This window comes from Dromaius novaehollandiae, chromosome 1 (genome assembly GCF_036370855.1).
Source record: "Dromaius novaehollandiae isolate bDroNov1 chromosome 1, bDroNov1.hap1, whole genome shotgun sequence".
In the NCBI taxonomy this organism is placed as follows: domain Eukaryota; kingdom Metazoa; phylum Chordata; class Aves; order Casuariiformes; family Dromaiidae; genus Dromaius; species Dromaius novaehollandiae.
In genome coordinates this window covers 165083692-165096861 of record NC_088098.1, presented here as the reverse complement: position 1 = coordinate 165096861, position 13170 = coordinate 165083692, and the positions used below count along the sequence as shown (strand labels likewise).

The 13170-nt window shown below is 37.0% G+C and overlaps 1 protein-coding gene across 11 annotated transcripts in view; it reads left to right on the top strand.

Moving 5' to 3' along the window:
* The window catches only part of GPC5 (glypican 5), a 720327-nt gene that overhangs the window by 248065 nt on the left and 459092 nt on the right, over positions 1-13170 (top strand). For all 11 annotated transcript variants that reach the window (XM_064504709.1, XM_064504704.1, XM_064504717.1 and 8 more), the window contains one exon: positions 7523-7643. In XM_064504709.1, the coding sequence (XP_064360779.1) occupies positions 7523-7643 (121 nt within the window). The remainder of the gene's footprint in view (positions 1-7522; positions 7644-13170) is intronic.

The window sequence follows — 13170 nt, the reverse complement described above, 5'->3', positions numbered from 1 at the left end:
AGGATTATATGTCTGGATTTTCTATAGCTTGAGTAGCTCCCCTTCTGTGGGTAAAGGAAGGATGGTTCTAAAGCTGGAAATCTGCCTTTGCAGCAGTCATTCACTGACATTTTTGATAGAAGATATTATCTGTTATTATTAAATGTTTGAAGATACACATATTCAACAGCAACCAAATGATTCTTTGTCTTTAATTTTTCCTAAAATGTTTGGCGTTGCAAGGCAGCCTTATGCTGCCTACATCCTCCACCAGTCTGTCACAGTGCGGCCATGGAGCTGGACCACAAGGACCGATCTGCAGCTCTCCCTACCTTCAGTGCCTTCTGCCCGCACACCATGTACCAGATTTCATTATGGGGGGCTGTGATAGTTTATCACTTAATGTGAGTGTGATTATGGCAGGGAAATAGATGAGCCCATGCTTAATTCAAATACTTATTTTATTATCTAAGATTAATAAGGTAATAATAACTAAAAACATCAAAGCAATACTACTGAGCAGAACACTAAACTGGAACAATGACAAATGATAACATTTACGACACACACCTCACTCACACGTGACCTGCCTGCACTGGGGCTGCCCAGGGGAGACTTGCTCCCACGCCCCCGTCCCGACGGGTGGCTGGGGAGGTACCTGTGTTGGCTCAGATCGCTGGCAAGGATGGGGTCCGCTTGCCACGATCCAGGGCAGGGCACATCGTGTAGCTCTGTTCCAGGTTCAGCAACAAGGCAAAGGCTCCAGTGCTTCCCTCTGTGAAGCCCCAATGCTGCTGCACAGCAGTTGAAGCTGCTGGTGGCTGTTCCTCCAGGTCTTCAGAGGAACCCCTCCCACCACATGCATATCTCATATGCATCTCACTCACCTCCCCACCACCAAGTGTGCCTTACCAGTCCAGGTTTAATACTGCCAATTTTATGGTCTGAGCATTACAGAGGTTGCCTAATCAAGTAATACTTTAGATGATGTCATCTAAACATTACTTCTTTTTTCTACTCTTCTTGGTTACTTGTTTATGTTACTTTTGGCTACTGATCTCCAGACAGGTTTGTTTACTTTTTCATGTTGTTTTCAGGACAGTACCGTCACTAATCTCCAGGCAAACACTGTTTACTTCTTTCTACCAGACACACCTAGTTCCCCTTTCCTACATCAAAAAGCTATAAACATTACTAATACACATTTGTCTCTGGCAAGTCCTGGTGCCGAGGAAGGGCCATGCAAACTCTTTCACACTTGGGAGTACTTATTTTGAAATATTTTGTGTTTTTTGTTTATTTGCCTTTCCATGCTGAACTATTAGTACAATGAGATTCAATTGAAATGATTATACTGTTCCTAAGTATTAGTACGGGTGAAGCTCAGAAATTTAATGTATTTCCATTTCTGCTTGAGCTCTGGTTCTAATGCACATCTGTATAGCAGAGTTCCACTTTCATAAATAAAACCACAAATTTCTATCTGAAAGCCTCAAAATCTGTCCTGATTTCCATAATTCCTATATTCCTTCCTTTCATAGTTACATAACTGTTTTTTTGAAAGACTCCTTTATTATCTCTACCTATGGAAAGGTTGCCCTAAATAAAGCTGGCTTTACTTGAAACTTTTGTTACTAAAGTACTACTAAAGTAATGTGGAGATATGTAGTGCCAAATTTAAAGAGTGACAGGTCTGAAGCAAAACACTACCACCACTGGGAGTTGAACACTGGATCCGGATCAAAACTTTTTGGGTCAGACCCATTTTTAACATTGATTTTATACTCTACTATGTCCCCACTGTATCCATTCTACATTGATATAACTCCATGAATCTAGCATAAAGGAGTGGAAAATCATGCTCAGTTGTTGACGATAAATATGATGTATCAGTATCTTGCTGTCTTCACAATATAACATAGATTATTAATGTTGAAGTGGTATAGAGACACAGATCTGCCTTAAGCGCTATATCAAAAAATGGCTGATTCTTAAGAGAATTCATATATTTATTACTTCTAATAGCTTTTCAAATTGCATGAACCAAGAAATCAGCGATCGCCAGTAGAATATGACCTTCTCTTTTAACGGAGATATTGATACAATAGAATGAAAATACCAACTGTGTTCACAGATACAATAGAAAATAATAATAAGTTTATATGAATATTCATATATTGAACTCAGAGAATAGGAAACTTGTTAATCATCATTTAAAACATGTTTATAGAATACAAATATATCAGTGCTTGCTCTTTTTCCAGTGTTGATGAAAATGAATAGTACTTGGGGACCAAGACTGACTATTAAAGTGATGTGATACATTACCATGCTTGCACAGAAGAAATGAGCACAGATGGCGGGTCTATTACTTCTCTAACAAGAAATTTGTCATCCCCCCCCCCCCGGATTCAAATCTGAGCAACACTTGCTCAAGTCAGCCTACCTCTGTGGGGATCCTTAAAATGTTTTTTCCATTACTTGTACATTAGGAGTAAAAGAAGCAGAAAGTGATTAATGCTCTATTAAAACTTTATAATGAACGAAGTCTCTCAAACCACAGGTCTGAGATTTTTACATTTTTCCACAACTTAGAGGAAACATATTTTGCATATAAATGAAAGTCTACAGGGATGAAGTTTTATGTATCATGCTCAGATTCCCAATAGCTCATTTAATTCTGACAGATCATTTAGTCCACATTAGAATGTCTTAAGATGTTATATTTATAGACATTTCTTAATTAAACACAATGAAATTTGGAAAATAAAAGAACAACATATAAGTAAGGTTAGAATTTTTGTATGCAAAAAAATTACCTTATTTCAATCAGCAGAGAAATAGATTAAGCAGGAAGAGTTAACTTTCATAAACTTATTTTTATGGTAAGAATCAATAACACAATGCTTCATAAGGCTTTGTGAATGCCTTATTTATACACCTGAAGAAAAAAACAAGTGTTTTCAACCTGCCTGGTGACTTGTCAGCACCTATAATTACAAAAGACTCAAAATTAAATGACAGTTTTTAATGTAAATTGCTCAAAGTCAGAGCACTTTTCAGTGAAAGCAAATTTAATATGAGTTAGGATTTCTAATGCCAGGAAAAAATGCAATCAGGTGTGTTCATCTACTGCAGTATGTTGAATGTATTAACAACTGCAGTATGTTGAATGTATTAACACTTGGGGGTTCTATACCGAGACCTGTATCATTTAGCAATGCAGCATTGCATGAAAAGGGTTGTTCAAAATCTATGCTGTGAACTGATACACAAAATCAGTATTTTGAAATTTGAGGAAAAGCATTTTTGCTTCCAAATTCCAATGCAATTGTATTGCATTCCTTTTCTTTCCGCATGCAAATGAGTGTTAGGTTTTATTTGTCATTTACCCTTTCACTTTCCATATGTGATGCTTTATAAGAGATGCTCCTGAGAGAAAACTGGCATCCAGAACCTAGAGAATTAATTCCAAGGTCAGATGCTCCCTGACACAAAATTAAACTCTTGAAGGAGTAAAAGTCTTGCAAAGCTTAAATAATCCAGTACCTGAAAAGCATGAGGATTTTGTTTAAACTGGAGAAAGACATAATAACGACTGTAAGAGTCAAGCTTGGAAACCAGAAATGATTGTATCAATCCTGGACCCAAAGCTTTCTCTACTATGGACGCAGTCTTGTGTGTCATTTGGGGTCTGCAGGGGCCCAATGAAGAAAAATGTCAGGAGGACAGACTGAAATGCATCATCATAAAAGTTTGAGCTGTTTTGGGGGTAGCCAGTCCACTTGTGAAGGTTTGGGGTGGGGGGAGCAGTGTTTTCCCGAATTGTTCACACTCAAGGCAGCAGACCACAGAAAGCCATGGGGAATCACTGATTTGCTTCTCCGTCTCAGAGATGGAAAGGATCACCCCAGCTGTGGGTGAGAGATGGGCCAGGAGCAAGAGAGAGAGTGGAAAGGGGCTATGCAGTGCAGAGCAAGTAAGACCAAATAATAAGAAGGCTGTTTTACCACCTGTACCTATGATCTACGCATTCTTCAGTGCTGATGCACTTAAAGTTGTGGTGTTATCCAGCATTAGTACATTGCTTGTCACTGCTTCATTGCACTTGCCATCTTGACTTCAGCTTCTTCCCCTTCCCTGCTCTCAATGGGAAAAAGCCAACCCCACCTCTGAGCAATCAGCGAGGGTGCAATTTGAGTAACTAATGTGAGTAGCTTCTGTGATGGACAAGTGACTGAGTGGATTTCCTTCCTGACAGGAAGGAAAACTAGCCTGGCAGTGACTGTAAAAGAAGAAAACGTTACTAAACCTTTGTTTTCTTTAGAAAGCTGTGAGGGCAGTTAGAATGGGAGAAAGGACGGGGATAGTCCCAGACTCTACTATAGAGCAGAGTCCCTAGACTCTATTTGCACTTACCATGTGGAAATAACTGAGAAAGGGAATGATGACCAACCTTGAATGAGTGCCAGCCAGTTCCCCAATGAGTTAAATTAATAAAATTGTGGCCTAGTTAAATCTCAAATTTTAAATTTTGTATGATTTACTTTTGTATGGTTTATTGCTTCCAGCATGGTTAGAGAAATGGTTATGGTCAACTGAATCACAAAAAGAAAAATGGTATTATTTTCCAAAGAGTTCTGCAGATCACGGGCAAGTGTGCAAAAGCTGGTTTTGCAGCATTTGAGAAAAGATATTAATCTAGGAGTTCTGAGTGACAGGAAGTGAGAATATTGGTTTTACATGCTATGAAATAGAAAGTGGGAGAAGTGTATGCAATGAACATCCATAATCTTTTAAGATTTCTTTTATATTGTTGTGGTATGAAGAGGAATTGCTGTATGAAACCATACCAGTCATCTTTCTAGTGCTGTATTCTTCATCTGAAAAGGGTAAGGAAAGAAGGAATTCCGTATCAAATTATCTATTTTGATTTAGACAAATGACTGTGAAAGATGGATTTTTGGGGAAAAGTGCTGGGGAAAGGTTTTTTTTTTTTTCCTTAGAAGCTATCAGAAGATTTGTTGATTCTACTGAAATAGCTTTGTTAAATGTTCTCTTAAGTCTAGCAGATAGGCTGCAGATTTTGCACACACCCCAACAAAAGGTTTTATTCCCTCACTGACATGGGCACAAAAAGCTGTCTGATATAAACCACAATACCTCTTTGTGGAGTGCATCAACTGTTCATGTATTCAGTATATTCAATACTGCTATGAAGATTCTTTCTAAAATCATTTCAGCTGCCACATTCTAATGAACTACATTAACTACATTAAGCTTTGCTTTCCTGATTGTGCAGCATGAACATCTATTTCAAGAAATAGTATGGCTAGTGAATCAGTAATGGGCTCAGTAATGGCCTTAGTAATAGGCTTATTATTTTTAGTATTTACCTTTAGCTGATATAGTGTGTCCTGAATATTGAATACAGCTGACAATATATTTTCTCTAATGAAGAATGAATAAAGCTTGGGCCTTTCAACTTTAACTTGTGACTATTCCTAGGTGATCACTGCTGCAATATCTTGATACATAATTGAGTTTAAATTTGATATTTTATTTACTTCCAGTGAACTTGTCTGAGTGCAGAAGGAATAGAGAGTGCAGCTGCCCTAAATAGTCTAGAGTTTTAGTACTTTCTGTGCAAAATGGAATGTTTAAAAGACCTAAGCAATGAAAGACTGTTGGATTTTTATCTGTTTAAAGTCAGCAAAAGCCTTGCTGGGCCTTAGAATTAGTTCACTTTTTAAGCATTTTGTAAAACTTGTAGTCAAAATGAAGTATCTTATTATAATGCCTAAAGAAGCTAATAATTTTTGTCACATGTGTAGAAGGCAAGTTGTAATTTCTGAGACCTACAAAGAACTTAGAGTCATTTTGTATGAAGGAGTTAATATCTTTCTATGAAGATGGCCAATGTCATTTTAGGAATGGTATCTGGGTCCTTGTATGCATCCTTTGGAAGATCCTCAATATTACTTAAGTCAAGGTGATACTTAAGCAGATATTAAAGATAATATGTTGTTGCTATGAGGCAACATCTGTTTAATGAATTTCGTTATTGTTAAGTATTCTCTTAAGTACTATGAAGTGGGGAAAACATGTTCATTCTTTTCTAATGCTATTTCTCCTTTTTTTCTTTTTTTCTATCCTTTTTTTCCTTTCTTTTCTTCTTTTCTGTCTTTGTATGTTTTTTCTGATTTTCTCTCTGTACTTCTTTCTTGATGCTAATTCCCACCAGCTGTAATTCTTCTCATTGACCCCTCCCTCTTTTTCCCTATTCCACCTGCCAGAAGGATCAGTGATAAAATAAGCAATGTTGTCATTAAAGTATCCTCTTTAGCATTTGATATATGATGGCCTAAGGAAGAGGAGTCCGTGCCCCTTAGAGACATTTTTTCCAGGTGTCTGCAAATGCAGGAAGCAAACAACATTAATTTTCTTCTGGTTGTTTCACGCACGGAAGGTTTTCTGTGGTGCTAAGAGGACTAGCAAAATTTTTCTTAAAACTCAGATTCTGCAGAATTTCGAACATGCCATGTTGCCTGTGCACATAGAAACATCTCATAGGCAGGAATTAGACATTTCTGTACTCCATTCTCGATATGGTTCTTTCTTTCTTTTCTTTTTCTTACAGAGCAACAGCTGGCAAAATATTTTTGAGACAGAGATATATAGAGCTATCCTCTTGTAAAGTACGTGGACAAAACCTAACATATGGAGGGTATTTGCATAACGTATAGTATCTGTGATGAGCGTGTAGACATCCCAATTTTCTTGCATAACTTGAGTGTTACATATAAGATAGGAAGGTGAATAAAGAATTACATTTTAATAAACCACAGAATTCTGCGAAGTGGTTAGTTTTAGTCTCGGTATTTCAAGCTTTGATAGAGTAGCATGTTAGGAGTAATGTTCTACTTACTCCTTCAGTCCTCTCTTGAGCAAGCATATATCTGGTTTCTATTAATTCTTTTCCAAAATTCTGTCTATTAAATTAATTTTGGTCTGCTCTGTACTTATATCAGCCATGTAATGCCAAATAATCTATGCACGGTTTTACTGTTGTCCTGCAATAATTATTCTATTTGCATGTACATTCACAAAAAATGTGAAGAAATTTCAGATCTTGTTCTGAACATACAGTGTTTGTAGAATCTGGAGTTTGTTTTTAAAATCTAAAATGTCATACATTTAGGCAATCACTGTGCAGTTTGTATTTATCAAAGATAACCTTCACACAAAAAGTATAGAGCATAGAGCTAAATGTTTATCCCTTCAAAATTTATATACCTACTTTCTTGTTAAATTTTGTAGTAAACTTAAAGCTACAATAAATAATACTACCTCATGGAATATACTAATTATACTGTGCTATAATTCTTTTCTATTAAAAATACATGCACAAAATGAATGTATCTCATTAAAATGGAATGTTTGTGCCATGAGGGTTGAATTAATTCAAACTAGAAGATGATTCTTTGAGAGCAGAATAATCATTTGATAAACCATTTTTGTGTGTGTTTGTGTGTTAAACTAGCTACACTCATCGTGTGGTTGGCAGTGGAATCAAAGCTCAGTCTGGGAATCCAGAAGTAAAAGTGAAAGGAACAGATCCTCTAATAAGTCAGATTATTGACAAGCTGAAACATATTATTCAGGTAAGCTGCTTCTACCTATGGATATATGCTATTTACTATAGTTATAGCACTAAAGACCAACCTGGTAGTGAAAGTATGAATTTACTGTTCATTAAAGGTTAATTGTTAATTCAAATTATTGTTCAATGCATTCTCACACCAAAAAACTATTATTTTCTGCAAAAAATATTCCAGCTCCAATTATTAATAATGATTTAGTTAAAACATTTGTGTACGTTAGATGAATGTTGGAAGTAAGTCTCTGGCAGCTGGGCCATCTGTACCTGTGAGTACAGCTCAGCATTGCAATAAGTGGAAGTGCAATCAGTATAATTTAGGGGTGTTAACATGGTGTGTATGTTTGCAAACAGATAAAACGTAATTTTCCCCCATGCCTTTTTGCTAAATCTGGCTTCTTTCTAAACAAGACTTGCAGTGAAAGGTTTGTTGTATAGATGACAAGCAGAAATACTAGAAAGTCTGAACAAGAGCAGCATGCTTGCTATACAAGTTGGTGTGCCTGACTTGATGTATTTGTGTGTGATGTACTAAATTTACGGCTTGCAAGGCAGCCGGTTCCAATATGTTTCTACATAACTGTAGTATTGTAATATATCTAAGGGGTGTTACAACTACCTTTTGCTGTATAGTTAAAGTGTATGGTAGTGTATATGTGTAGGTAGCCAGAACTCCAGGACAAAAACGTGACCCTATTGAAATCAGCAGGAGTTTTGCTGGTAATTCCATATTTCAGTCAGAAAATACAGGTTTATACTTTGATCTGAAGACTCAGCTGCCTTAAGGATATAAGAAATGCTCTAATGGCATTGATCTACTTGGCAATAATCCCTCTAGCCCCATATCTTGTATTGAGCACTGGTAAAAGGAAAGGCTATTTAGGAAGGGCATGCAAGCTTGGCAGCTTTCTCCTCTCTACCACATTCCCCAGCCTTGAGAATTAGGGATATTAGAGGGTTATTCCTTCCTTAGTTCACTTAGTTCCATTTGAGGACCTACTTTAATTTTATTTTTCCATCTTCTTGACAGCTTTTAAATGCACTTTCCCAAGCAGCTTCTGGAGTTGAAATAAGAAAGTCATTCTAACAGTAATGATAGCTTCATGTTGGTTCTCTGTTGGTTCTTATTTCTCTGTTTTTGAAAAATAAGTTTTCTCTGACAACAAAAGAAAGAATGAAGTAGGCAAGACAGAGAATTTTTTTTTCCTTTAGTCAGGGTGTTTTCTAGGAGAAGTGGCATCCAGATTTGAACTCAAAAGCAATCATTCTTTCTTCCAGTTAGAAACAAACATCTTTTCTCAGCCTTCCAATTTCAGCATGCTTCTGTCTCTACTTTCTTAAAATGATATGTGAGTGAGCACAGTTTTGCCTCCAAAGGGATGCTAGGGCTTAATTAAGAACTACAAATTATTCTCCAAAGGGGAAAGAAAAAGCCTGCAAATCCTGGTGGGTAATCCTCAAGGTCTTTCATCTGTCAGGAATGCCATGCTTTGATATTAAAACTGCATTGTATAGTTTATTGTGTTGTTTTCCCCCAGAGACTGGGAGTTGTGCTGTTTCCTCCTCAGGTGAGGATCTAAAAGAGTGCAACAGAACAACTCCATTATAAGGTATTCCATTTTGAGAGCTTATTCACCTTGTCCCAAAAGACTAGACCAAATCTTGGTCAGAAGGACTTAAAAATTACATACTGCAAGTCTTACTAACCTGCAAATATAATATCTTTCTATGAGATAGTTTCCTTTCTTTCAGATCTGAGTATTGAAATAGGGTTAGAGAATAAAGAGAGTGTCAAATACCTTAGAGACTTAATATATAAACATTTTTTATCAGATAAAAAGGCTGATGAAATGGCAGAAAAAGCTTTTTTCTCTACCATTTACTGCTTGGAGAAGGAGTCTGGGGAGGGTAAATTAGAGATTCAAATTCAAAAGATCACCTTTTTGTCCTTTGTGATACGAAAAGGATGAATCACATGTTAAGCTTACCATGGACCAGCCTGAGAGATTAAATAAAGGAAGTTTAATGTATTGTGGATCCCTCACAGGTAGAAGTCATATCTCTACAAATTGAAGGCCAGCACTCTAGGCAAGCAGTATTAATGCATTGCAAGAGTCTAAATAGCTGATTTAGTAGCAAAATTATATTTGCTATGATTTTCAGAACTAATCATTCATGAAATCTATGGAGGTTTTTATGCTTTAATCAAGTTTTAAGGTAACACAAATTAGCAGTGGTATGTAACCTGCCATTTTTGTAGGCAACTGTATATTTCACAGAATCAAAGAATCACAAAATTGGTGAGGATGTTAGGACCTTTGGAGATCATCTAATCCAACACCTCTGCTCAAGCAGGGTCATGTACAGCAGGCTGCCCGGGACCATGTCCAGATGGCTTTTGAATATCTCCAAGGATGGAGACTCCACAATCTTTCTGGGCAACCTGCTCCAGTGCTTGACCATCCTCACAGTTTTTCCTTATATTCAGACAGAACTTCCTGTGGTTCAGTTTGTGCCTGTTGCCTCTCGTCCTGTCACTGGGCACCACTGAGAAGAGTCTGGCCCTGTCCTCTTTACACCCTCCCTTGAGATATTTGTGCACACTGATAAGATCCCCCCTTAGTCTTCTCTTCTCCAGGCTGAACAGCCCCAGCTCTCTCAGCCTTTCCTCATGTGACAGACGATTTGTACTATTTTTATGTAAACTCCATGTATATGTAATTGCTGTAACCTTGCTTGCAAAACAAGTTAATTTATGTTATTTAGTTGTGTTTCATATGGAGCATGGAACACTGCCACTTGCTCTGTGTTAGCAGAAAGGAAGAGAGTGATGATTCAGGTTTATGTGACTTTTCACATCAGCCTTTAAACATTTGAAGATACAGAGTGTTGAAGCAGCATTGCTTTCTCTGTCATGATGCCATCATAGGATATAGCCCTTCCTTCTCAACCACACCAGAGCTCTGAATCAGCAGTAAGTATAGCCTGATTTTCTTTTGCTTGTGTAGCCTGTCATTGTACTAAGGTCTTCCAGACTGAAGTGTGCGTACCACTTAAAAACATCCTACCACAGAATCAGAAACTTTTTTTCTGGCTCCCCTGACAAAAAACACCATGAAAAGCACTGAAATGTAATGTAATCAATGATAAGCTTGTGATATTTGTTTACTGTAGGGGTGGGAATCATTTCTGTATTCAGACACCTTCAGGTAGACATTTAAGCTTCCCTTATATGTCAATCTAGTCCATGGAGCCTAGACAGCTGTTCATTTGACAAAATGTAAGCGCCTGCTTCAGGATGGGAAGAGTAGTTCTTTAGGCACACAGAATATAAAGGGAGCTGATGATATATTGCCCACATGCTGGCATCTACATTGTAGACCCCTGCAGTGAGGTGTCTGAACTGAAGGATTTCACCCTTGTGTCATTTTCTAAAGAGAAATATATAGCAGATATACTGGATCTTCTCATACTGCTACCTTCTGCTTTTTCAAAGAGTTAGGTTGGATCATAGGATCATCAAACCATAAGCAAAACTGAAGTCTCTACTTTAAAATGAAGCTTTTTCCTTTTGCAGGTATCTGAGCTGGGCTGAAATACATAGAATTTTTTTTTGTTTTTTATTTCTTTGAAATTACCCTTTCCATTTCAGAGATCTTGAGTATAGTTCAGACAGCCAGGAATTTGTAAAGACTCATCCAAATATTTGGGGAGCTTTTAAAAAAATTCTCATTTCGTAGTTAAATGTTTCTTTCCAGCGATTAAAAAAAAAGATGGTCAAGCTATAAAAGGATGAGTCCAATGTGGATGACCAGTCTGGCATTGAGACTACAGAAATGTTGTCAGACAGAAATATGTCCTGATTAAATTTTGCTTTTCCAGAATAGAAATAATAATTATCTCTACTATGTCCAGAGCTAGAAAAGCTAGAAAGTTAGAAAGCTTCTTTATTCTCTAAAACTTTCCTTTCCCTTTGTCCTCTAATGGAGATATCTTTTATCACTTTTCTCACCAACTGCAATAAATTTTACTTCTTACTTTCAAGAATTCAGGCAGGAGGGCAGGAAAATGAATATGCTGAGATAAAAGGGAGGGCCCATTTAACCCTAGTGAGCTCCCAGAAAATCAGACTGCACATATTTATTGTACACGTGACTAAATATCATCAAGTAGCAAAAGACAGATGCATTAAAAATCCATTTTTGGTTATCTTTAATGTGCACATGAGAAAATGGAATAGAGACTCTTCTGCCTGCAGAAAAGAACAGGTCTCTGAGCATTTCCTCTTTTCTTGCTAGGTATGTAAAGATGCATAAAGATCTCTAGCAAAGAATCTGCTCTAAAATATTTAAACATACAATGTTTAAACATATTCTTAATTTTCTAGGTTCTAGTCTATAAAAACTTTAAACCACTGAAATAAAACTTGTTGCATAATGAAAAGTGTCTCTTCCCACTAGGCTGTGTTTTCTGGGCTATTGTGCTAGGGTTAAGCTAGCACAATAGTTCACGGACTTTACAAGAGAGACTTTTTTATTATATGCCTCAGTGGCCCATATGACACTTCTCCTTTTTGAGAGCCTCACAGTAATCCTTCTTTTTCTGTAAGTAGTGGATTTACCAAAAATCAATAGAACTTTCTGATTCTGTTGGACCCTGACTGCTATAATCTGTGCTGTTGACTCCACAGGTTCGTATTCCCAGCAACAGAATGCAATTAGAGGAACTAACCTGAACTCTGCTGAATGGCAGTCAGTGGTGAAAATGGGTTGACAAAGTCACCTTCTTTTGTAAAAAATCCTTACTTGTACAGACTGGTGTTTTGGAGAGCTTTTTAAATGGTGGGCTCTTCCTCATTCATTTATCTTCACGGTAGGCAAATAACAGTTTCAGTGCATATTCTCATATGTACTCTAATCTGCAACTGTCACTCTTGTTTAATAGGCAATCATGATAAGCAAAGTCAGTTGCATATGGCAACAATAATAATGGTAATTATTTTTCCTTCTTCCCTAATAATTTAAAAACATGATTCATTTATCATTCCGGCAAGTACAGATACTAAGGTTATGAAGTAAATATGAATTTTTGGTACTGTGATTACAGGAGATGTAGAGCTTGATCCTTTCAATGTATTTCAGAAGACAATCCCAAAGAATGCTTTTGAAAATAATAGACATTTCTTGGAGCTGGAATTTATAGGTGAAGTAAAGTCTTCTTCATTTTAGAAAATCCTGCCATAGTAGAAAATTCCTCTATGTCTCTCTGTTTAAATTAGTCAGACAGAATCTCCCTCTGGAGATCTCCAGAGGCACCTGCCACTCTTCACTGACCATATGGGAAACTTAAACTATCAGGATAAGCAATTTCCTAGTTCTAGGTGCAACAGAAGATGTGCCTGAACTTATCTGGAAGAGCTCCCATCCTATACTGCTATGTCTCTGGTCTGGTATTTGGCATAGTATTTGTTTTCACTGCAAAGGGCTGAAAAATGTCACTAATGGAAATGCTATCTAATTATAATTAGTCAG